Below are 26,406 nucleotides of genomic sequence, written 5' to 3' on the forward strand. Positions count from 1 at the left end.
GCCCATAGATGAACATGTCGAGCATCCTGTGGCTGCAGTGTTGTGCTATTCTCGAAGTTACCACTGTTCTTTGGAGAATCTCGGGTTGTTATTTGAGGTGGCTTCATCCATGGACAATCTGTTCTTGAACTCTCATGAAACTTTTTGCCTGAAAGTCCACACCCTCATTCTTGGCTATGCCATAGGAAGTGCTGGTGTGGCTGTCCCTGCCTGGGCACTTATCTATGGAAGAGAATGTGCTGAAGAGGGAAGTCTCCAAGGATGTGATCTCTGCCTCGCTGGGCTGAGCACTGGACCTCACAGGACCTGGACAATAGCAGAGGGACTGAGCAGTGAGCACTCTGTGGATACGCAAGGTCATGCCCAGTAGCTCTGGCCCAAGGGATAGGATCCATCCTCACTAGACATTGGCCAGTCTTGGTGAGGCCTTGGTCCTAATGTGACTCAGAGATCTGGGCAGCTGCTGGGGGGGTCCTGGTCTGGGAATCTCCTTACATCAATGCTCTTCTAGATGCTGTTGGGGTGTTTGTGGGTCAGTTGTTCCTCCAGCTGCTGCCTCTTCTCTGGGTCAGCAGGATGAAGAAGGCGATGATGTCATTCACACAGTGCTCCCCCAGCATCCAGCTGGCAAGCTGCTGTCCCAGTGCACGTGTCCACCCAGGCGAGAGATCTTGGGGACCTCAAGTGCTCGGCCTGGAATTCCTCATTCCATTGGCCTGCAGAGAGGGAAGGGGGCCCATCAGCCAGGGGCAAAGTGAAGGTTCAGGTAAGTGAGCAAGTAAGGCCTGAGTAAGTGTCCCTCGAGGCTCCTCTCTAAGCCTCATCTTCAACGTCTGCAAAATGGGATGAGGCTGAAAGCATCAGGCTGCTAGGGAGCATGAGTGAGAAGCTCCAGAGATTGCAGGAGATGATATCTATGACCTGGCAGGTGGGCAGGCAGAGTACCCACACCCTCTGCTTGGCTGTGATGTGACTTGCCCCCACAGTCCCAAGCTCTGTGTAAGTTGGCTATGCCTTTGAAACCTAGCTATATGGTATTGTTTTCTCCATAATTAGATAAGGGAGTAGCACTTCAAGGAGGTGAGAAGGCAGGTCCAATAGAAGAGCTAAGAAGTGGAGGCAGGATGAACCCAGGCCTTCGATGCTCCGAAGCATGCAAGAGAAATATTTATGCAAGACGTCTGGGGAAAGACACAGCTTCTTGCCTGGTGAATTCCATCTCCTTCCATAATAAGGTGGTTCCACCAACCTGAGCTGGCTCCAGGGAAACTATCCCAACTGGTGCTCAGAGTTGCTTCTTAAACTTTCCTGGACAATTCAGAATGGAACGCTAAACATCCAAATTACTTTTGCATCTATGTTCATCAGGGATATTGGTCTGTAGTTTCCTTTTGTCATGTTTCTTTGTCTGGCTTTGGTGTCAGAGTGAAACTGGCTTCATAGGATGAATCTGGGAGTGTTCCTTCCCTTTCTGTTTCATGGCATATTTTGAAGAAGATTGCCATTAGTTCTTTAAAGATCAGGTAAAATTCAGCTGAGACTCCATCTGGTCCTGGGCTTTCCTTCATTGGAAGACTTTTAATTGCAGCTTCAGTCTTCTTGCTTGATACAGATCTGTTTAGGCTTCTCAGTTCAATTTGGGTAGGTCACGTGTATCTAGAAAGTCATCAATGACTTCTATATTTTCCAATTTATTGCAATATAAAATTTCAAAATACGGCAAAATGTGAAAGAAATGAAAGGAAACACCAGAATATCTGTGGCAAAAGATCAAAGCAGCAGTCAGAAACCATTTGACCAAAATGCTGAAGCAGCCTTTAATGCCCTTTTTGATGGTTCTACCCAGAAATATAGTGAACGGTTAAGCCAAGATCTGGCAGATGCTCTTTTGAACACTAGAAAAAATGCTTTGAAAGAAGAGAAAATCTTTATTAATGGTACTCTGGTCACTGAAAAACTGCCAAGTAATGTAAGGGTAAAAGAAATTGAAGTTAAAGCGTAAAAGTTAAAGGGTAAAAGATCGGGTGTTGTAAAAGTTTCTAAGCTGCAAGGTCTGAGTTAGCTGTTAAGACAATGCTTAGAACTGCCCAGTAAACATTTCCCCCGATTGTCTGGTTGTTTAATAACTGAAGGGGTCTGTGTGGTTGCACGCAGGCATTGCAGGGCCTGGACCAATCAGTTTAAATGTAACCCCCTCCTTAGGAATGACCTATCACTCCAGCCTGACCTGTTCCCGTCAATGAATGAACCAATCATGTTTAGGAGTTGTTGTTCAATTTTCCCGCGCCTAATGATGATTTGTTCTGATGTATACAAAGCCCTCCGCCCTCCCCAAAAAGTGTACTTAAGCAATCCTCAGCCCCTGCTCGGGGCTCTGGGCTGCTTTCCCTTCTTGAGTGGGCACGGAGCCCCAGCATGCTGGTTCAATAAATCCCCCTTCTGCCAATTGCATGAGTGGTCACTTGGTGGTCTCTTTCTCCGACGTTTCGCGGGACCCTTACAGTAAAACCCAAGATTCACTTTATCTACAGGTGGATCCTCCCATAATGACAAAATCATGCGTGACTCCCTATAGTAAAGAGCCAGAAGCTTCTAGTAAGCCCATTGGTACATTTACCACCAGTGATTTTGAGGACGATTGAGAAAAACTACTAAGTAATGAACCTTTTGTTATGCAAAATGTTGAAGCTGAACTTTGCCCTTCTAAAACTGCCCAGGTTACTGATCATAAAGGAATTTATACCTTTACTAGTGAATATGGTGGAAGTACATCAAGAACAAATAAAAGTCTAGATGCCAAGTTAGGAGATTCAGAAGTATTACCAAAACACATAACAGAGAACTAAAAGATGCTGGAAAATACAGATTTTCATCAAATCCAAATGATAAATCAAGCAAATTATCATCCACTAGAAATAAAATGAAATCTTCAAGTAAAATGGTTTTTCAAGACAAAACTCAAGATTGTGCAGTTACATCTAATCTGACAAAAGGAAAAGAAGATATCTGTATCAATTTTACTTCTAATGTAAATACTTCTGAAAAGAAGTCTGCTTTGAACACAAAACATTCTAGTGAACAAAAAATAAGCCCATTTTTGATCAGTCTTTCAAAGCACCTGTTAATATTGATCCCTTTGGCTCTTCAACTTTGGACTGTGAAGCAGTTGTTAATAAACCAGATCAGACTAATGCATCAAAGTCAGGTTCTTTCTTTGATGACTGAAATGATCCATCACTTGCCAATGAAATTTTGGAAACATGTCATTGATTGGAGACTTCTTGGGAAGCAGATAATGTAGATGATGATTTGTTATATCAAGCATGTGATGATATTGAAAGACTAACTCAACAACCGGACATTTTAAAGGACAACAAAACATCAGAAAGTTTACTTGAGATCAATGATAGTTCCAAACATGGAGTGAAAAATATATCTACTACATCTTAAGAAGGAAGTCGGTTGGCACAATCAAATCATTTAAATCTGGGCAGCATTACGGTGCAGACGTCCTCCTTGACAGTTGGCACACAAATAAATAAATCAGTGAAGATGGAGAAAAGGGAAATGAGTGGAAATTCTTCAGAATTTTCGGGTACTACAACAAACTTGACTATGTACTGTAAGAACTCAATTGTCAGATGAATAATCTGCATGTGTATAGGAACAAAAGTGATGTTCCAATGCAAGTGCCCAGTTCCTAATCAATTTTGCAGGAAGTTCAAGTCAGAATGTGAATTCAAATCACGTGAGCCCAGTAATTGCTGGTAATAAGAAACTGAACACTCAGCAACTTTCCCATAGGCCACAAACAGATGAAGCACAAAGTGAGTTTAACAAAGCTGTTAGATTTTCAAAGTATACTTTTGCAAAGACAAAAAATCCTCAGATTACTTGTCAGCTTAATCAGATTTGTATAGAAACAAGTATGTCTACTACCCAAATTACACAGGGTTTGGAGAAAAAGAAAACTGTGAACTCAATACTTGGGGAAGCTGATCAGCAGAAGTCTTTGGTGAAAATTTCTGAATCTTTGAAACAATCTTCAAAAGAGGAAGAAGAAAAAAATAGGAAATATTCCTCTGAAGAAATTCAGAGAAAAAGAAGAAGCAATGGCTCAAAGAATGGCCAAAGCACAGGCATCTCCTGTAAATTCAGCTCCCACTTAATTTCTTCAAAGAGATACTGCTTTGAAGACTTATAGGTTAATGATAACTGTCTGTGATAGGAAATATTTTTTTCTTGATTTCTCTGTGAGAAATTCTTATTTATATAGCATGGATTTCTACTTTATTATTTAATAAATGATTGTTTGCAATGGTAGATGAACCCTATCCTTGAGAATCTATATGAAAGTTTGGAAAAGTTAGCAATTATGGACTAAGATTATACATAGGAAACTGGTTGTATTTTCATGATTTCAGAAGAGCATCAAAAATATGTAATTACAAAAATGTGTCTTCTAATACAAAGCTTCAAATATTTTTGTTAAATAGTCTATGGCATTTTCAGTAACTATTGCTTAAGGTTTTTATACATTTCTAATTTTTAATTAATACTTCCATATTCCTAGGAATATGCTTGGTTTAGAAATAAAAACACTTTGGTTTAAAAAATTTCAAAATACTTCCTAATGATTTTCTGGATTTCAGAAAGGTCTGTGGTGATATCTCCTTTATCACCTCTCTCTCTCTCTCTCTCTCTCTCTCTCTCTCTCTCTCTCTCTTTAAATTTAGTTCTGCTCTTTTGTTTGTTAGTTTGGTTAATTTTTAAAAAATCAAACACATTTATCTTTTCAAAGTACCAGTTCTTTTTGCATGGATCCTTTATATTGTTTTCTCATTTTCAATTTTACTAATTTCAGCTCTGATTTTATTTCCTGTCTTCTAGTGGTTTAGGAAGTCTTTTGTTCTTGCTTTTCTAGGGACTTGAGGTACAACATTAAAGTATTTATTTGGAATTTTTATATTTTCTTAACATAGGCACTTGGTGCTGTAAACATTTTTCTTAGAACTTCTTTCATACTGTTGGAGAGATTTTGACAGATTGTATCTCAGTTTGCATAGTATTGCTTTTTGTGGGTTCTTTAGCCCTATCTTTCCAATGTACCCCTTGAATAAGTACTTTTACCCAAATTAAACCCTCCCAATATTGCTGATAGCAGGCCCGCCCTGGCCCCTGGGGACTCAACCCCCAGTTCTTTGTTATGCATGTCAATGTGGCCAGCTCACAAGGCCATGACACGGGCTTGCGGTTCCCTGTTTATCTGCCTAGAGCATATGTGTCTCTCGGGAACATCTTGACCTGTTCGAGCCTCCTGATAGGGGATGGTGACGTGACGGTAACCCAAGGACGCAGTTATTACTCTCCCCTCCTCACTTTTGAGTAATTTCCCACAGCTGTTAAAAAGATATATAAGGGGAACAAATTTGGCAATAAAGCGCGCGCACACGCTCCCTCCTGGATGAAGAACCTTGGTGTCCTGTGTATTTTTAACCCCGCCGTCCCTCGCCGGACTCGGCTCCGTTAGCCGGACGCGGCATCTGGAGGCTCCCACCGAGATCCGGAAAGTAGGGGTAAGCATACGGGGCTCACCTTCTAAAGGTAGAAGGGGGAGGATTGGTTTAAAGGTAATTTAAAGAGACAGGGTACATACCATGGGTAACTCAACAGCGAAGGTTCGTCTGGCCAACGAACTAAAAGAGCTGTTAAATACACAAGGAACAGGAATAAAAACTAAGACTGCAACCGAATTCGTTGAAGTTATCGCCCAGGCTTGTCCTTGGTTTCTGACAGGAGGCTTTCTCAATAACAATGATTGGGATTTAGTTAAGCAACAGCTTCGCAGGGCTATGTTGTCCGGAGGGGATTTTTTATTGTGGAAAAGTGAAAATCAAGAGAGGTGTCGTGAGCTAGCCCGAGTCAATCAGGACGCCGGCTTCCCACGGCGTAACCTCGAAATGTTAACAGGCTCAGGACAATATGCTGTCATAAATCAGCTAATTAATTATGATCCTGGGGGTCTATGCTCAGATAGCCTCAGCTGCGGTCCATGCCTGGAAGGCCCTGCCTGTTTCTAAGACTGAAGCAAAAATTTCAAAAATTGCTCAAGGACCCTCTGAACCTTATTCGGACTTTATAGCCCGCCTAATGCAGGCGGCTAGAAAAATATTCCCTAATCTGGAACAGGCTATGCCACTTATTAGACAACTGGCATATGAAAACGCTAACACTTACTGCCAAAATGCTATTAAGTCCTCCCGGGCCAAAAGTATAGATGACATGATTTGAGCATGCAAAGATATAGATGGGCCTCATATTACTGGTCAGGTTTTGGCTGCTGCCCTTAAGACTGGAATGCAAAAATCTGATAACAGGGGAACCTGCTCTAAGGGGTGTTTTAAGTGTGGGAAAGAGGGACATATAAGGAGAAACTGCCCAGAAAGGAGCGAGGGTACTGGCAGAGGGATGCTTGGAATTTGTCCTCGATGTCATAAAGGAAATCATTGGAGTAGTGAATGCAAGTCAAAATTTGACATCCAGGGTAACCCAATACCGTCGGGAAATGGGAGCAAAGGCCCGCCCCGGGCTCCAGAAGCCAAAGTGTACGGGGCAATGCAAGGACGAAACAGTGCCCTGGGGAGTGGGCGTCTCCGCCGCCTCCCACTGACCAACCCCTTTCTATCTGGGAACTCCCCAGGGGAACACCACGAAGTGCAGGATTGGACCTCAGTTCCACCTCCTGAGCAGTACTGACTCCGCAGATGGGTCCCCAGACCCTGCCAACTGGAGCCTTTGGCCCTTTGCTGGAGGGAATTGTAGGACTGATACTGGGAAGAAGCAGCACTCTGCATAAAGGGCTCAGAATTCTTACAGGTGTGGTTGATGGTGATTACCACGGGGAGTTAAAAATTGTTGCCGAGGCTACCCAAGGGATCGTTATTATTCCTCCTGGAGAACGCATAGCACAATTATTGCTGCTGCCGGCGGCGTCCCTACACAGCCGCGCCCTACAGGCAGCCCGGGGTAATGGCAGTTTTGGTTCCACCGGCACCCCTCAAACCTTTTGGGTAGCACACTTGGACTCCCGACCACAGTTAACCATTAAAATACAGGATAAAATCTTCAAGGGGATATTAGATTCAAGAGCTGATGTCTCTGTTATCTCTAAGAAACAATGGCCATCTGCTTGGCCTCTCCAAGATCCCTCAGCTGTATTACAGGGGATTGGGCAAACAAGACCAGAAAAAAGTGCCTCCTTTCTAAAATGGAGAGATGAGGAAGGACACAGTGGTTATTTTCAGCCTTACGTAGTGGCTGGACTCCCCACAAACCTTTGGGGAAGGGACCTACTTCAACAAATGGGAGCTATCCTCACCACTCAGACCCTAAAAGGGAGTAATAAATTTGTTAATGACATGATGTTAGATATGGGATGGCTTCCCAGAAAAGGACTGGGGAAAAGACATGAGGAAAAGGCAACGCCTGTGGACCCTACAGAAGAAATTACCAGAAGTGGAGGAGATCAGAGGGGGCTAAGAAATTTATCCTAGGGGCCACTGAAATGCGGCCACGTCCTCTATCTATTACTTGGTTATCAGATGACCCTGTGTGGATAGAACAGTGGCCCCTAACTAAGGACAAATTGCAGGCCACGACCCTTCTGGTTCAGGAACAGCTTAGGGTGGGGCATATAGTGCCTTCCACTTCCCCCTGGAACACTCCTATTTTTGTCATAAGAAAGGGGTCTATAAAATGGAGGCTTCTCCAAGACCTTCGGGCTATTAATAATACCATGCAACCCATGGGACCTTTACAGCCAGGACTACCCTTCCCCACGGCTATCCCTAAAGATTGGCATCTTATTATTTTGGGCCTAAAAGATTGCTTCTTTTCTATTCCCCTGGCCCCCAGGATTGTAAACGTTTTGCTTTCTCTTTACCTTCAATAAATTTTAGGGAACCCTATCAGCGGTTTGAATGGACTGTCTTACCTCAAGGAATGGCCAATAGCCCTACTATGTGTCAGTACTTTATAGCAAAAATTCTGCAACCCTTTAGGCAACAATTCCCAAACTTTTACCTCGTCCATTATATGGATGATATTTTGTTGGCAGGCCCTGATAGGAAAGTACTTTTCCGGTCTTATGAAGTCCTCCAGTCCCTGTTAAAGGGGGTCGGACTGATTATAGCCCCAGAGAAGGTGCAAATTCAGTATCCTTATAACTACCTAGGATATACTATTAACAAGGTAGGGATCACTCCCCAGAGGCCTCAATTTCAGGTGAACCAGCTCAAAACCCTGCACCAATGGCAGACATTTCTGGGGGAAATCCAATGGCTGCGGCCTTCCCTCCATGTCCCTACTGGTGAACTTAAACCCCTGTATGACCTTTTGAGAGGAGACCCCTCACCCACCTCCCCGCGAAAACCTACTCCAGAAGCCTTGAAGGCGCTTAGATTGATAGAGACAGCCTTACAAGAGATGCAGGTGATGCAGGTGGACTACTCCCAGTCCTTGTTATTCATTGTTCTGCCATCAAAACTCACCCCGACTAAAGTCTTTTGGCAGACTGGTCCTATTTATTGGGTTCACTTACCTGCATCCCCCTCCCGGGGATCTGGTAATACAATTAATTTGATCTGGTAATACAATTAATTTGAAAAGCAAAATATCTAGGAGATGCCTTGTTTGGGAAAACCTTTGATGTTCTCATATTACCATATAATTAAGACATTCTTTATAAATTAAGACAGGAACATGATCTCTGGTGTCTTTTCTTCTGTAGTTTCATGGGACAAGTTGACAATCACTACCCTAAAAGCAGGCTCCTTGAAAGTCTAAAGACATGTCCAATAATTTTCCCAAAGATCCTAAAAAAGGATCCTCTTCCGGGGGCACAAACCGTCTTCACTGACGGGGCCAAAAATGGGTTTGCTGTCATTTCAGATGGAACCCAAGTCATCCACAAGAGAGTGGCCAATTGTTCGGCCCAAAAAGCGGAGGTTGCAGCCTTAATATTGGCCTTACAGACCTATAGCTCGGTGCCCCTTAATGTTTTCACAGACAGTCTCTATATCGCCAGGCTCGCCTCTGCGATTGAGACGGCACCTTATATTGGAAAACAATCCACTATCATGGATCAACTACAAACAGTGCAGCTTCTTATATGGGCTAGGGCAGACCCCCTCTTCATAGGTCACATTAGAAGTCATTCCGGACTTCCAGGTCCTCTGGCAGCAGGCAACGCCATGGCAGACGCTGCCACACATGCCACTAATTTTATATATACAATAACTGAATATAATAAGGCCCTACAACTTCATAATAAATTTCACCTAAACGCACAAACTTTGCGTTTCCGCTCAGGATGTTCCCGGGATCAAGCTTTAAAAATTGTCTCCCTATGTCCTACTTGTGCACCTTTTATCCATTCCCCTTCTCTGGGAGTCAACCCAAGGGACCTTCAGCCAAACAACATCTGGCAAACTGATGTAACTCATATTCCTAGTTTTGGAAAGCTGTCTTTTGTGCATGTCAGTATAGACACGTTCTCTGGTTTTATCTCCGCTACTTTACATTCAGGAGAAAAGGCTAAGGACGTGATACAGCACTATGTTAAAACCTTTTCCTTTATGGAAACCCCTCGATGTATAAAAACAGATAATGGCCCAACTTATATTAGTCAAACCTTCCAAAAATTTTGCTCACAGTGGGATATTATACACAAAACAGGAATCCCATATAACCCCCAAGGACAGGCCATTGTTGAACGGGCCCATCAACATCTTAAAACCTATTTGCAAAAAACAAAAGAGGGGGAAATATACCAGAATTGTCAGGGACCACAAGCACTCCTAAGCATAACTCTATTCACTTTAAATTTTTTGCTCACTGACGCCAAAGGCCGTACAGCGGCGCAGCGTCACTTTTCCCCTCCCACCATACAAAAAGCACAGATAAGATGGAAGGATCTGGCTACAGGGAAGTGGCAACCCCCTGCTCCACTCTTGGCTAGAGTGAGAGGAGCTATATGTGTCTTCCCTCCAGGAACGGAAAAACCCATTTGGATCCCAGAGCGCTACACCAGACCGGTGAATGAAAATTCAAGACAAAATGAAGTTCCCAAGATGGCTGATCCTGCCGCTGTTGTTCTCACCCCTTCAAGTGAGTGCCAAGACATACCTCATGAGCTGGACACCGCTTGTGGCATTCCTTCTGGACAGGTTTATTGAAGGAGGGCTTGACCCCCCACCTGGGAATATTCATGAATATCTTTTTGGAGCCCCTTGTGAGTGTAAGGGAGGGCCCCAGCACTCGGCCCCCTCTGGTTATACCCAGAGCATTAATTGTGGGACTAAAGTAGCCTACATGGCGGCTGAACTCAATCAAAACATCGGAGGATTTGAGCAACCAAAATGGGTATGTGTCAATAAGCCCGGACTTAATGTCCCCAGTTTGACCGAGACTCTTGGAAGCTGTTCCGCCACTTGTCATTACACCCCGGCGATGCACATCTCCTGTTATACATCGGCCTCAATTTGTGTTAATAATCAAGGAAAACAGTATTTTGAGGCCGTCCTAACTAACACCTGTGGAGAAGGGGGGACCACTTATAATTTTATTCCTTTTCTTGGTGACCGGGGAGGAAAAGGCATCACGACTCGGTTAACGGAGGCAAGATATGAGGGCGTCATGGGTAAACCCTCCTGCTGGCCCATGCAGGCCCCCATCAGAGTCTCTGATGGAGGGGGACCCATTGATGCTATCAAACACCTTCAGGTGATTAAGCTTTTAAAGCCGGAGATCCCTAAGCCTACATACCACCCCTTGATATTGCCCAAATCCCAGCTTCCTGATTTAGATGCCAATACATTAGATATCCTAGAAACCACCCTTTTCTTACTTAACAGTTCTAATCCTACCCTTGCTAGTGACTGCTGGCTCTACATGACGGCAGGTGCAGTCATGCCATTGGCAGTCCCCATTAATTATACCATTGATGATGACAACACATGTCAATCTGGGCTACCCTTTAAGGTGCAGCCTCTAGGTGGTTTTATGTCTTGCCTTCTGGGCATGATGCAAAATAATACCTATGATGTTGATGTTGGAGTCTCTTCCTTTGGGAACTGCTCATTAGTAAAGAATTATTCTTCACCTACTCCGCCCATTTGTCCCCCTAATGGTACAGTTTTTATGTGTGGTGGAAATTTAGCTTTTCCCAGGCTCCCAGCAAATTGGACTGGTGGTTGCGTTCTGGCATTACTGCTTCCTGATATCACGATTATTTCAGGAGATGAACCCCTACCCATTCCTAGCCTAGACACCCTAGTTAGAAGACACAAGAGAGCTGTTCAGGCCTTACCACTCCTTGTTGGCCTTGGAATAACCGCTGCTATGGGCACAGGCATGGCGGGACTGGGTACGGCTATACATTCTTATCGCAGTCTATCTCAGCAGCTTATAGATGATGTGCAGACCCTATCTGGCACTATTAGGGACCTACAAGACCAAATTGACTCTTTGGCAGAAATGGTCCTCCAAAATAGGTGAGGCCTAGACTTACTGACTGCCAATCACGGGGGAATCTGTTTAGCCTTAGGAGAAAGGTGCTACTTCTATGCCAATAAATCAGGCATAGTTCACACTAAAATCAAGGAGCTTCAAGAAGACCTAAAGAAAAGGAGAAAAAAATTATTTGAGAACCCTCTTTGGACTGGGATGAATGGGTTCCTGCCCTACCTTCTTCCCCTCCTGGGGCCCTTACTGGGTCTTTTGATTGCAACCTTGGGACCTTGTATTGCAAATAGGATAACTCAATTCATTAAGGACCAGATTAATATTTTAACCTCCAAGCCAATACAGGTTCACTACCAACGCCTGGAGATGGACGACTCCGCCCACGAGGTGTACTTACGACCCATCCGGAGATGAGATGTAACTGGACAAGAGCCAATACCCAAGCCCTCCTACGTATGCCTGCTTTTGCCCAGGTCCCTAATTACCCTGCCGACTTGGTGCCGTCATCCCAGACCCTTACGTTCAGAAAGCTCCCTGGTCATAGCTATCCCACTGGCAAAGATGATGACTGGGATCCGCAGTTGTGTCCTGCTGGCCATGACATCCTTACTGAAAAGTGTCCGTTTACGTAGGACAAGAACTGATCTTGTAATACCCAGTGACGGGCAACTTCCACGCTTGCACTGCAACCTAAGCCAGGGGAATAGGGCCTCCCCAGAGACGGGTAAGCAATGCAAGGGCGGTGGACGACCTAAGACAGGGGCTACTTGATTCCCATTGACATGCAAAAAACAAAAAAGGGGGACTTGCTGATAGCAGGCCCGCCCTGGCCCCTGGGGACTCAACCCCCAGTTCTTTGTTATGCATGTCAATGTGGCCAGCTCACAAGGCCATGACGCGGGCTTGCAGTTCCCTGTTTATCTGCCTCACACATATGTGTCTCTCGGGAACATCTTGACCTGTTCGAGCCTCCTGATAGGGGACAGTGACAGGGGACGGTGACGTGACGGTAACCCAAGGACGCAGTTATTACTCTCCCCTCCTCACTTTTGAGTAATTTCCCGCAGCTGTTAAAAAGATATATAAGGGGAACAAATTTGGCAATAAGGCCACACATGCTCCCTCCTGGATGAAGAACCTTGGTGTCCTGTGTATTTTTAACCCCGCCGTCCCTCGCCGGACTCGGCTCCGTTAGCCGGACGCGGCACAATATAGCTGCTGTAACTCTGGGTTTCCTTTGCTAAGGAACAAAGGACAGTCTCACCTATCCTCTGGCCCAAGTCCAGTTCTGTCTGACCCATTCTGACTGGGCCCCCTACAAGATGCAGTCCTGTTTCTGTTGTGACACCACAGGTGGTGTGCTTCATCATGACACAAAAACCTGGGTTCAAAACCTAAAGTAAAAGACTTAAAACACTTACCTGACGTCCTTAGCTGAACCCAATTCAGTTAACTATTGAATTTGATTCATCTATGAAGCCACTTCAGTGCTATTTGACAGAGGCAAGTGCCCAGTCTTCCCTAGCTGAGTCCAATTAATCAAAGTTGAGGGGAGAGGAGAGTCTGCTGAGACACCCAGAGGGCTCAGGACACACCATGAGTGGAATTGGAGGTCTGTGACTTCACACTAGATGCAGTCACTGCAGGGGACAACTGGCTCAAGAGGCCCTGGCTGGTAGGGCTCATCTGATACAGGTGAGCCAGTGTCCTCGTGGTTCTCATCCCTGGAATCATAGGGACACGGGCAGTATCCCTTGTGACCCGAGGAGGAAATGCATTATGCATTGGTGCAGCATGGCCCTCTGGGAGGAAGAGAGGAGTGAGGTGTAGACTCAAACAGGGCCCCTGAAGCCGGATCAGGCCCTTGTTAGTTAGGTGATCTTGAGCAAGACAGCTCCTTCTCTGAACCTGTCTATTTGCAGAACCAGGGTGTGAGAGCATAGTGGCTGCAGGTGGAGCAGCACAGAGCTTCCACGGGGAGGAAGCAGGAGAGTGATTGACAGCATCTCCTGGTGCAGGACCCCGGGGAGAGCTCATGGTGCAGAACTACATCTCCACACAGGCAGCTGCCGAGCCACCATGGAAAAGCTGATTTCACTCTCTGGTTTAACCTCACACCAACTCTAAGTAGTTTTTAGTAACCAAGATGAAGACATGTGGCTCAGAGAACATTGCTCACGTTACCCAGATCACACAGCAGGGACAGGATGAGAGTGGACCTCCAGCCAGGTCTTTAGGACTTCTGAAGTCACCCTCTGTGATCCATGAGATTCATTTAGCCAGTGGCATTTCAAGAGGCTGGAAGTCTTCTTGTGAGCCAATCGGAGACTGAATACTTGTTTGGGGACCAGATGTAATAATTGATTAGAATGATTATGTGAGCTTGATGGTATTTCACCATTTTGAACTAAATATAACAATTAAATATGATTCAACCTTGAGTTTTCTGTCTGCATTTACCCTCTGAGTGGACAGGACATTATTCCAAGATTAGGGTCCACAGGAAAAGAACATCCTGGGAGGGCCCAGGCAACAGGAGCCTTTGGCTAGGGACCTGTGGGCTCCCAGCTACTTCAGCCCAGAGCCTTGAGGGTGGAAGGGGCCAGGGCGCCCCATGGCAGGGCTGCTCCAGGACAGCCTGGGCCACCCACCAGACCTCCTGCTGTCCTGAGGACCCGGGGGGACCCTGGAGGAAGGGCCAGGTGCACTGCCCCAGTGAGAACCCAGGCAGGGAGGAGGGCTGGGGTTCCAGGGGGCTGTCCTTGCCCTGCCACAGCCAACGCAGCCTGCCGTGACCTTTAGGAGCCATCCCTGGGGCCATGGCACAGGACTAGGGAGAGGGGACACAGGGTAAGTGGCCTGGGGGCCTGGTGGGCTTGAGGGGGAGACAGTGACACAGAGCCCCTCCTGCTCACTGGGGACAGGGGCTCTTCCAAGAGGGGACATGTGAGCCTCCTGGGCAGCTATGGAAAGACAAGGACAGAGGTCAGGTCCTGGCCCAGCCCATTGAGGAAGGCTCCTCACCACCCCCTCCAACCCCCCTAGGACATGCCCTGTGAGGCCAGCGGCCAGGTCTGGGGAGGGGACAGTGTGATGAGAGGGGTCATGGTCACCTCCCTGCTGTGGCTGTAGTCACAGCTACTCAAAGCCAGGGTGTGAGTGGCCAGGTCTGGGGCACAGAGGGTCATGGTTGGATGTGAGGTGTCCCCAAAGCTCACGAGGGAGACACTGCAGAAGGTTCAGAGGAGAAGTGAGGGTTGTGAGGACCTAAAGCCGATCAGTGAGTCCTCCCTGAGGGGGTTACCTGGGGGTCACTGAGGGAGGTGGGTGTGGCTGGAGGAGGGCACTGGGGACATGGCTCTGGGGTTATGTTTGTGTCTGGCCAGTGGAGTCTCTCGGTGCTTCCTTGTCACCACCTGAGCTGCTTCCCTCCCCCCCACTCTTCCTCCATGGGGGTCAGCCTCACCTTGGGCCCTGAGGAATGGACCTGGCTGTGTGTGGACTGCGACCTCTGCCACTGTGAGCCCCAAGTAAACGTTTCCTCCTCTGAATTGTCCTGGTCGGGTCTTTAGTCAGAGGAGCACAAAGGCTGACCAACAGGAAGAGGCTTGTTGGGTGAGTGTGGCCACCACATAGTGGGAGGGGGCATGGGGTGCTGGGTGAACCCTGGGCCTTGGACTGCTGTTGAGCCACAGACCCCCTCAGGATTCCCAGACAGGACTGGAAATCTGAGGCATGGACGTTCCCAGGGCTCACAGGTCATGGCCTCAGCCAGTCACACAGCTGGCACAGTGTCACTGAGAGATGCTGTGACATGGAGTCCTCACGGCACCTCAGGACACAGGGATAGACACAGAGACCACAGGTGCAGAATTTGTAGGCCACCTGCAGACATTGCCCAGACCAGCCTGTTTAATGTCACCAAGTAGGTGGCTTGGCCAGGAGGGGAGGGGCCTAAGCCTGAGACCAGCTATTTCTCTATGGGATTCACTATTTTGCCACCAAAGAGGGGAAAGTTGGTGTACTCATCCCTAATGATGGGCAAGAAGGGCCTGTTGAACTGGACAGTGGGGACCTCAAACAATGTGTTTTCTTCCCATTTGGCATCCCCTGTGGCCACTGTCTCTTCCTTGTCGAAGGTCAGCACAGCCTTATGCAGGGCCTGGAGGGGAGAGAAGCAGAGGGGCTCTGAGGTCCTGCTGCCCCACCCCAGGCTGCAGCAAGGCCCCACGTGGGAGCCTCCTACCAACAGGACCTCACCAGGGCCTTCCTGCTGGACCAGCCTGTCCTGTCCTAGGCTCCATGTGGGTCACTCAGGTTCCCCCAACCCCATCTCAGCCTCTGCCTGACTCAGCCTGCTCCCCTCCCCCTCCTTTCCTGACCTCCATCTCTTCTGCCCTTGGATGTGACCTCAGGGGCCCAAGAGGAAGACCATCGGCCTCCATGTCACCTCCACATGTATCCCCTTCCCCCTGTAGGGGTAGGAGCTCCTTGGCACAGGGACACTGGTGGTGACCTTCCCAGTGCACAGATACCCAAGTGGGAGCCACCCACAAGGACCTGCAGTTTCCCTTGGTCCCCTCCTGTTTTCCTGAACAAGTGGCCCATTTGCCTTAACTCAGTAATAATTCAGATTTGCTAGATCACAAGTAGCTATAAATGTCACAAATGGAAGATTCTCTGAAGATACTGAGCCTAAGCCTCTCTGAGTAAATGTGAGTAAACAGAAGCCCAAGGACTCAATGGCCCTGGGAAAGGAAGAGGCCAAGGGTCAAGGGGCCCCTCAGGGGAGGTCCCTGCAAGGCCAGCTCTACCGGAGGCCACCTCCCTGGCCCTGTCCTCGTCCCCTGTCAGAGCTAGTGAATCTCTGCATCCTCAGGAGGACCCACCTGGCCCTTGCTGTGTCCCTTGGCCCCTCCCTCAGCCTCAGGCCTGAGCAGGCCCCCACCACTCTGGCCTGCAGACCCCTGGACCATGGCCATCCTCACCTGGGAGAGCCTCAGGGGAGCGTCCTCCGTGATCCCAGACAGGTCAGCCTCATGGCTGAAGACCTTGGTGATGCCCAGACTTCTCAGGACGGGCTTCAGGTCGATGGTTCCAGAGATGGACAGTTTGGGGAAGTGTAAATTGGCTGTCCTGGTATGAAGGTGGGAAATGAGGGCGTTTCTTAGGGTTTCTGGCTTCTGCTGGGCCCCACCGTGCTGTGAAAGTGTTTCCTCTCCTGATTGGTTCTCCCACTTAGTGCCCTGTCCCCACCCTCAGCAGAACAGGAAGTCACTGGCTTGTGTGCTTTAGCTTCCTGGACCCCTGCTGTGCTGCAGGCTCAGCTCCTGTCCCCAGGGATGGGGTGATGCCCAGGGACTGTGCTGAGGCCACACACTGGCACCTGAGCTCAGGGACCAGTGCCAGGCTGCCTTGTGCTCTGTTCCCAGCCTGGGTGTGGTGGCTTCAGGAGGGCGGGGTGGGCCAGCGGTGGTGACCACCCAGGGGCTGTTAACCTGCAGGTTCGGGTGTCACGTCTGCCTGCAGTGCCTCCTGCATCTGCGCCAGGGCTGGGCTCATTACCGTGCCCCTGTGCCCTGCTCTGTGCCACATGCCCCAGCTCTGTGGCTTCTGGGGCCAATGAAGCAGCCTGAGATGCGACAGAGAAACAGAGCCTGTGGGAACGTGCCCTGAGCTCCCAGCGCTGCCTGTTCCTGTTCTGGGCCTTTCCATGCAGGCACTTCCCCTGTGCATCTCGGCTGGTCCTCGGGGAAGTCCTCTCTCGTGCTGCCCTAGCCTGAAGGCCCAGGCCTTTGTCCTTGGTCCTGACACAATGTGCTGGCATTGCTGTTATGCCCCCAGGTGAAGGGCAGGGAGCTGACCTTGGAGGGCAGTGAAGTCCTCAGGCCAGTCTCTGGGCGCACTCCCCTGTCACTCTCCCTTCCCTGAGCCTGGCTCACACTGATGGGAAGCACAGCTGCTGAGCCTGTAGCACAGGGCCCTGCGCAGGGGACAGGCCCCCCCCTCCAGCCATCACTGGCAGCTCCTGTGTGGGCACCTGGACGGGGCATCACCTGATGTCGATCTTTCTCAGGATATCTTCAAAGTGCTTGGGGGTCAGATTTTCTCCACCTGCAGCATCCTCCCTGGGTCCGGCAGGATGGCGAAGGTGGTGGTGTCACGCAGGTAGTGCTGAACCAGCACCCAGCTGGACAGCTCCTTGTCGCGGTGCAGGAAGAAGTTGCCCAGGCAGTGGATCATGGGCACCTTGATGGTCATCTTCCTGTTCACATGAAAGTTCTCTACGATGTGCCGCTCAGCATTGGGCTCCTCATTCCATTTGCCTGGAGGGAGGGAGGGAGGCAGGGAGGGAGGGGGTGAGATGTAGGTTGGGCACTAGGCAGCCACCGGGGCGCCCTGAGCCCCCTTCCTGTGAAGCTCCTCTCTGAGCCTCAGTTTCAGTGTCTGTCAAATGGGATGAAGATGGAAACAGGCTGCTGCAGGTTTATGTGGAAATAATGGAAAGCCGGAGGGGGTTTTAGGATTTGGATAGAGTCAGGCTTAATGTGAAAACCCGACTCCAAAGAGACATGGCTCTAGGTGGATTTTATGTGGATTTAATAGTACCCGGAGGTGCTAAGAACACTGATGGCAGGATCGCCCCTGGGTGCTTCTTTCCCAACGGTTCCCTGTCCCTCGTGGATACATGGTTTTGTCTGTATTCAGGACACCCCTAAGTCCTCGTCCTGGACCCATGTGAAGCCCAGAGCTCCCCCTGTGCTGGACAACAGTGCCTGACCCTCACAAGCAGCAGATTGGCAGGTGCCACAGGGAAGCCTGAGCCCCGATATCTCATTGGGCAGGAGGAGGTGGTGCTGTCCTCTGGGTTTTCTGCTGCACGTGACTATTGATCTGTTTCTTGGGTTCGTGGGTGTTCCTGAAGTCGACGGGGACGATCTCTGAGTGGTACAGATTCTTGGTGTCTTGGACAAATTGATCCACGAGCTTTAGGCTGCTGTGGATGAAGAGGCTGCTGCCCGTGGTCAGCTGGCGCTGTTGGCTGGACTGCTGGAAGGTCTGGAGGAGATGCTGGAAGCACTCATGGATCTTAGCCTCCGGAGTCTCCCTGAGATTCAGCTTCAGGCCCTCCAGGATCTGGGTGTGAGTGTCACTCTTGGTCCCCAGGGAGAGCATGGCAAAGGCCATCGCGATGCTCACTGGGGAGAATAAGATATTGCTGTGTCTTGACCATGTGGCTGGCTCCCTGTATAAGGTGAAGGCCATGTCAATGACCTTGGAGGAGACATTGTGGCAGGTTGAATGTTCCTCATGCTCGTGGCCATGATCAGATGATTGGGCCTCCTGGGGATCTTGAACCTGGGAGCCTGGGGCCAGGCAGCACAGGCCTACCAGCAAGAGGAGGCCCCATGAGACGGAGGATGGCATCGTCCTGCAAGACAGACAAGGGAGGGCCATGTCCTGAGCACATGCCAAGACGACTCCCCTGACCAGTGATGGACACCAAGCAAAAGAGTCAGCTGACTGCCCGTGTGCCAGGTGCCCAGCCCACACAGGTGCTGCCTACATCTTCATCAGCAGTGATGATGGTGCACCTGAAAGGCACAGCAGGGTCTAACCCCCAAGGTGAGCTATCAAGAGAGTAGAGCCTGGACCAGGCCCTGGGGAGGTGAGCAGGTCTAGATAAGGCCACCAGGGTGCAGCCCCACGATTGAATCTGGGGGTCTAATTAGATGAGACACCAGGGGAGACACACACCTGCTCCCTGAGTCTGACCACATGACCCCCGTGCCGCCCTATGACATCTGGCCGTCAAGATAGCCCTCAGCAGATATGGACCCTTGGCCATGAACCTGAGCCGTGAGTCCCAATAAACCTCTCCTCACCAGGATCGACCCAACACAGAATGCACTCAGTCCTCATCACGGAAAAGAATCAGACAAATATCAAAATGAACATGATGCTGTCCCTCTGGTGACCTCGGCCCAGCTATCACCCGTGTTCACACTTGGCTTTCTTGTCACAGTGCTGAGGGGAGAATTGTGACTACTTTCTGTTACTAAGGAAGCTGAAGCCCAGAGAGGTTAAGGCACATAGATGTCCAAAGTCAGCCAGCAAGTAAAATGGCAGAACCAACTCAGGCAGCAGGCAGGCTGGGTCCTGAGCCCCTGCAGTGACCTTGAGGTGCAGGTGCCCCAGACCCCATTCTACAATGAAAAACCTGAGGCACAGGAAGCCTGAGAGTTACCCAGCAAATGGATTCTATCAGATTAGGGAGGACTTTGAAGCATCCGAAATACTTCTGCAGGTTCCCACTGATCCCATTATACAATAGACAGAGCAGTTGCTGCCCAGAGAGGGCAGGATCTCTTGCCAAGACCCACAGCCAAAACACAGAGCAGCTGTGGTCATCCACAGCTGCCTGATTCCAGCCCATGCTCCCCAGATCCCGAACACTTCAGGCATTTCCCTCTTCTCGCAACTACGACAGCCCTCACTTTGTAAGCCACTTGAATTTGATATTTTTCTGAGTCCCATGACATTCCTAACCTGGGAATTGCCACTGATAAAGAGCCTATGGGATCACCCTGGTCCTTGACACTTACAGACACTGGCTTTGGTCTCAAAGCATGTCTTATTCTACTTTACAGGGTGGGGGAAAGCAAGGCTTAGAGTGGTTCTAGTAACTCACTTAAGACTACATGGTAGTTCAGACTGAGCTGGAGCCAGACAGGTCTGCAGTCTGCTGTGGTGCTCTGTGGGCAGCTGGGGCCGTTCCTATCGTTCTGAGTCCTCTGAGGTTGGGAGTGTGGCTACTGTTCAGGCTGAGCACCCAGGATGGCAGAGTTCCGGGTCCTGGCAGTGTGGACATATTGAGCTGGGGGATGCTTTGCCATGGTGGACTGCTGCAGGATTTGTGGCAGCCGAGAGAACACCAGATGTCTGTCATGACGCTGCGGCCCCCAGGTGTGGCAATAAAATAATCTCCAGACATTGCTGAGTGTCCCCTGCGGAGCACCATTGCTGAAGAGCTTCGAGCACCCCAGCCAGTTTGTCCTCTTTCTGGACTGGACAGAAGCTCTCCTTTGCAATGTGGGTTCAATCTGCCACATTGGAGCCAAAGTGTGCCCAGGACGCAGGCATTTGGGATGTTTCTCCTTCCTGACCTGAGGGCTGTGTGGGGTCCCAGGATTCCTCTGAGGCTGCTGTGCCCACCCTCCAGGACACTATAGCTGGTCTCCCACACATCAAGGTGCACCTCAGAGCCGCAGGGTCCACAGTTCATGAGAGTGCGATGCCCCCGGCTGGGGCAGTATCCTTGGACTAACCTGCTGCTCCTGTCTCCAGGGGTCAGGGCCCTGCATATACATAGCCAAGGTCCTATCAACAGCCCAATGCTCTGTCCTGGCCACCAATGTTGTCGCAGAACTTTTGTGGACATGATGAGGCTTTCTTTCTGGAAGATCAGCATTTGGGGCAGGAAGAGAGTTAAACAGACCCGAGTTCTAATCCAGGTTGCCAAGAGCAGCTGTGCCACCCACATGGCACAGTGGAACCTCTCTGAAACTCATCTTTCAAAAAGGACGGGGACAATTAAATGATATAAAGGTCGATACCAAACTTACATCCAGATAGGACCTGGGAGGGCAGCTCCTGGGGGCAGAGGTGGTGGGCTTTGTGAACCCACAGCCTTCAGAATGGCGAGGGGCTGGAGCATGGGACACAAAGCCATGAACCTAGTGAGAAAGAGCAAGGAGAGGGCTGAAAGGGCAGGCAGGTCACCGAGGAGATAGGTACACACCGCTCCTGGGTCTCCAGCAGGAGATGAAGGGCAGAGGCCACTGGGGCCGGAGGGTGGGTCAGTGAGTGCAGGGGACAGGACCCTGGACCTCCTCGGAGTCTGAGGAGCCAGCTTGATGGGCTGAGCTCCAAGGGCCCCCTTTCTCCATGAAGGGGTTGGGGACATGCAGTGCAGGAGCCACGGTCTGGGTCTCTGGCTCAGGCTGGATTCCCAAAGCAGCAGGGTAAGGGGACGGGGCAGAGGCCCAGCTGGAGAAGAGGGCAGGGGCTGCCCAGGTCGCCTCCTCCACCCTCTGAGGGCAGAGACCAGCAAGGACAGGAGGCTCAGAGCCAGTGCACGTGTGGAGGGGCCACAGGAGAAGTCACCAGGTCAGCTGCAGCCCCAGCGTTCACCCCGAGACCCACTGTGTGCTGGGGCGGCAGAGCCAGGCCCTCACCCTCCCCGAGTCTCCCAGCAGCAGGGCCAAGGCCAGGCACCTGGGCTCAGATGAGACCTGCCCATGGTCCTGAGCTGTGCCTGCCTCGCCTTCTCCTGGGTGGACCCCGGATGCTGGAGCAGGCAGGAGGCCGCGAGCACTTCCCGAGTCAGCTCAGCAGGTGATGGGGGAGGACTTACTGTGCAGGCCTGGAGAGCCACAGGGAGACTTACTGGCTGCCCTGCACCAGGAGCTGTCCCTCACTCACACAAACCCCTCGGGGACTTATAGTCCATCTTAGGAGTGTGGGGACACTGAGTTCCTGTGGGAGCAGGAGCCTTCTGTGCTGGACATCAGCCTGGGGCACCTCCTGAAGCTGACCAGGTGTCTGCCTGCAAGGTGCCCCTGTCACCTGAGGCCTTGCTGTCCTCCCTGACTGAGCAGTGCAGTAGAACCAGCTGGTGCCAGGCCATCAGGAGGGGGAGGTGGGAGGAGCCTAGTGGCCCTCCCTGACCTGGGGGTCCCCTCTGCTGAGACACACCTCAGAGGTGTGGGAAAGCAGCAGATACGTCCTGCTCAGAGTCATGTCCTGCTGGGCCGCTGGCACACGCCTGTAATCCCAGCAGCCGAAGAGGCGGAGGCAGGGGGATTGCAAGTTCAAAATCAGTCTCAGCAACTTAGGAAGACTCTAAGCAACGTAGCAAGACCCAGTGTCTAAATAAAACATACAAAGGCTGGGGTGGGGGTGGGGTGTGGCTCAGTAGTTAAATTGCTCTGGGCTCAATCGCTGGTACAAAAAAAAAGAAAGAAAAAAATCAGTGTTGTCCTGCACCTGATCCGTGTCGACATTCACCTATTTACTCATCTGAAGTTGCAGGGCTCTTTCCTTTCTTATTTTTTAGTACCAGGGTTTGAATCCAGGGATGTTCTCTCACTGATCCACAACCCCAGACCTTTTAACTTTTTATTTTGAGACAGCGTCTCACTAAGATGCTGAGGCTGGCCTTGACCTTGCGGTGCTCCTGCCCCAGCTTCCTGTGTCCTAGGATCTAAAGCCATAGGAGGAGATAACAGCCCAGTGCCAGGTGGCACAGAGGCCCCAGGGTTCAACTGGGGAAGGATCAACTTTACAGTCCCACAAATCCTCAGGAGTTCCTGAGCCCTCCTCCTTAATCTCTACATCTGTTCCCAATGTCTTAGGAAACAATGAGTGTCCTGCAGTGCATGGGGCCTTGGAAAGGGGAACCACCTTCCCTGGGGGCCACAGGAGCCTTGAGGCCCAGGGAGCTTCAGGAGGACCCAGGGGCTGTGTGACCCAGTGAAGGTTGTCTAAGGTCATGGCAGAGTCAGCAGCCGTGGTCGCAGAGCCAGGGAAGAGCTCCAGTGCCCAGGACCCTGTCCCTGTTGACCCATGAAGTGAGATGTGCTTTGGAAAATATCTTGTGAAATTTCCAGTTATCACTCAAATAAGGCTTGAGAGCCTTAGGGCCTTCCTTGATTTTGGTTCACACTTGAAAAACACACTCAGACACACACATGTGGAGACACACACACAGGAACACGTAGACACACGACAGCACACTCTGTCCTGTCTCACCAGGCCGCACAAGCACCACGAGAGGCCACACCAAATGGTCTTCCGAGACTGGGGCTGGACAGGAGAAGCCAGCCATGACCTGGTGACGGGGTGCTCTGCACAGGGTGAAGATGGAGATTCTCTCCTCATGTTGCTAGGGAGGGCAGCAAGGATCATGAGAGTGACTTGTCCTCTTTCCTGCAAGGCCACAGCATCCAGCCTGCTTTCAGGCCCAGGCCAGGCCCTCCCTCAGAACTGACCCCAGTCTGTCTCCCCAGCAGTCCCTGAGCTCCCTGACCTCTGTGTCTCTCTCTGAGCCCCAGGTTCCCACACATGAAGAAAGGATACTGCCTGCCCGGCCTCCCCTGCCGAGAGGGACCTGGTGAGTGGGGAAGAGTTATGAGCACCTCAGCCCCTGTGGCGGGGTCATTAGGACGGCCCTCTGCCTGCCTTGGGGGGGCCCCATGATGTCACATCAGCCTCCTGTACTTGGGCATGAGCAGGGTTCCAGCCCCTTTTGTGTGCCCAGAGAGGAGCCCACAGAGGAGAAGCCCAGGAAGCTGGGGCCAGGGGCAGGGAGAAGCCACCTTAGACCAGGTGGCTCTCAGTCAGTGCTTCCTGCTCTGGGACCCAAGGCCTCTCTCTGCTCGGAACAGACCTAGGAACCATGGCCAGTATCCACAAGAGGGCCTGAAAGTGTCTGTGCGCCCACAGCCCAGGCCACTCCTGAGACCACGTTTGATGCTGAATCTGCCTGTTGGCCCAGATCTGTGCACAGGTCTCTGGTCACTTGCCACCTGAGTACCCCCACCTGTGTGGGCTCCTATGGGGAGTTGTACCCCTTAAGGAGGTGAAGAGGCTTCGTCAGCTCTGTCCCTGCCTGGGACCTCCTCACTGTGGGTCCTCTGGGCATTCCTGATGCCACGGCACCCGTCACTGCTGTGATACCAACAACGGCTGTGGGAGCTCCAGACATCTAGAGTCTGTGTGGGCACCTTTGAGCTCCACTGACAGCCCTGTGCCCTGCCTGGGGACAGCCACTAGAGGGAAAGGACCAACATGGAGCACTTCAGGTTTTATTGCAGTGTGGGCATGTGGTTATGCTCGAGGGCTCTGGGCTTCCAGTGCTGCGCCCCCTCAACACAGGTGGGTGAGCCCCACCCCGCCCAGCTCAGGGCCCCAGGAGGCTGTCTGGGGCGGGCATGGCCAGGACAGGGGCTCTAGATAAAGGGCCCTGTCACTGTGTTTTCATGGAGACACTGCAGAATGGAGATTTCTGTCTTAATTTTTGATGAGGACATCAAGGCAGAGGCTACAAAGTCCGTTACCTTCTGTCCTACTTGACACTATAATAGCCAGAGCTCTGCCCACATCCAGCGGGTCCCTCCTGGTTCCCACCAAGCTGCTAAAGTCCCCTCTGGGGCTAGAATATCTCCCAAGTAGAGTCCTGCCTCCTTTAGTGACAGGCAGGTTTAGAATTTAAAAGATGGGGTCAAAGGTCAGAGGCTCTGGATTCTTCCCCCCTTCCCTCCCCTGAACCCTCAGGTGGCAGCTGGCCAGGTCCTCTCCTGTCCCGTCCCACACAATGCCAGGGCGAGGCCACATTGAGATCTGTGGGCGGCTCCCCAGGGCTGTGGGCTGCTGAGGCAGGGGGAGGCCACTCCATGAGGGCACAGGCTCTTCCTAGGGAAGCACCAGGTGCCACCAAGCACAGGTGACAGCGATTCTCGTGGTTTAGGAGGAATTACTGCTCATGAGTCCAGGGAGGGACAGAAGAGTGGGTGAGGGTTGGAGGAACAGGGTGAGCCATGAGGTCAGGTTGCCACTCACTAGCCATGGGACGGTGACAACATAGGAGATGGATAGCCGCCGTGAACCTTGATTTTCTCCTTGGGGCTTGGAAAAGCACAGATATCTGCTGAGGGCATCACGGTGCTGCCACTAGGATTCAGGGGAGAGACACTGGGACAGCACTGCCCAAGGAGTGCCCTTGTCCCCACCTGCTCTATTCAGAGGTCTGGGAGGCCTGAGGCCATGTCAGAGGTGACTCACAGGCCAGCTCCAATATGGGCTGTACTGGCAGCAATGAGTTTAGGGGCTCAGAGAGGTCTGACAGCCTCAGTCAGGTCACACAGCTGCTATGTGTTAAGATCCAGGTCTTAGGACACTCACGTGTCACTTCATTCTGGGTGACTGATGACGTTCATATCATGAGAAGTGTATGTGCAGGTTGGAGGTCCCTATGTAGAAACCTAGAGATCCTGTTTCTTCTTCAGGGAGAGTTCAGACCCATTGACAGGTGGTGCCATGTGATGGCAGAGATGTGACTGTTCTGACTGTAAAGAGGACCCTGTGTCAGGACTCCACCTAGGGCGTCATGTCCACCCTCCTCCCATGAGAGGTGAGGGGTGATGCTGAGATGGCCCTGAGGTGTCAGTGTGGCCACAGGAGAAGGGGACCCCGAGCCCTGGGCTCCCAGCTACTTCAGCCCAGCAGCCTTGAGGGTGGAAGGGGCCAGGGCGCCCCATGGCAGGGCTGCTCCAGGACAGCCTGGGCCACCCACCAGACCTCCTGCTGTCCTGAGGACCCGGGGGGACCCTGGAGGAAGGGCCAGGTGCACGCGCCCCAGTGAGAGCCCAGGCAGGGGGGAGGGCTGGGGTTCCAGGGGGCTGTCCTTGCCTTGCCACAGCCAACGCAGCCTGCCGTGACCTTTAGGAGCCATCCCTGGGACCATGGCACAGGACTAGGGAGAGGGGACACAGGGTAAGTGGCCTGGGGGCCTGGGGGTCTGGTGGGCTTGAGGGAGGGACAGTGACACAGAGCCCCTCCTGCTCACTGGGGACAGGGGCTCTTCCAAGAGGGGACGTGTGAGCCTCCTGGGCAGCTATGGAAAGACAAGGACAGAGGTCAGGTCCTGGCCCAGCCCATTGAGGAAGGCTCCTTACCACCTCCTCCAACCCCCCTCAGGACATGCCCTGTGAGGCCAGCGGCCAGGTTTGGTGAGGGGACAGTGTGATGAGAGGGGTCATGGTCACCTCCCTGCTGTGGCTGTAGTCACAGCTACTCAAAGCCAGGGTGTGAGTGGCCAGG

General features: G+C 51.0%; 1 protein-coding gene and 1 pseudogene across 1 annotated transcript; one reads left to right on the forward strand and one right to left on the reverse strand.

Moving 5' to 3' along the window:
* The first annotated feature begins 877 nt into the window (after positions 1–877).
* LOC139703232 (ewing's tumor-associated antigen 1 pseudogene) lies at positions 878–4,169 on the forward strand (annotated as a pseudogene).
* An 11,324-nt stretch (positions 4,170–15,493) lies between these two features.
* LOC139703233 (alpha-1-antitrypsin-related protein-like) lies at positions 15,494–18,951 on the reverse strand. The gene is given in 5 exon segments (XM_071606245.1): positions 15,494–15,685; positions 16,512–16,659; positions 17,580–17,628; positions 17,631–17,901; positions 18,382–18,951. Coding segments are annotated over 5 exon segments (1,230 nt in total).
* Positions 18,952–26,406: the final 7,455 nt, after the last annotated feature.

The sequence above is a fragment of the Marmota flaviventris genome, chromosome 2 (genome assembly GCF_047511675.1).
Source record: "Marmota flaviventris isolate mMarFla1 chromosome 2, mMarFla1.hap1, whole genome shotgun sequence".
Lineage (NCBI taxonomy): Eukaryota > Metazoa > Chordata > Mammalia > Rodentia > Sciuridae > Marmota > Marmota flaviventris.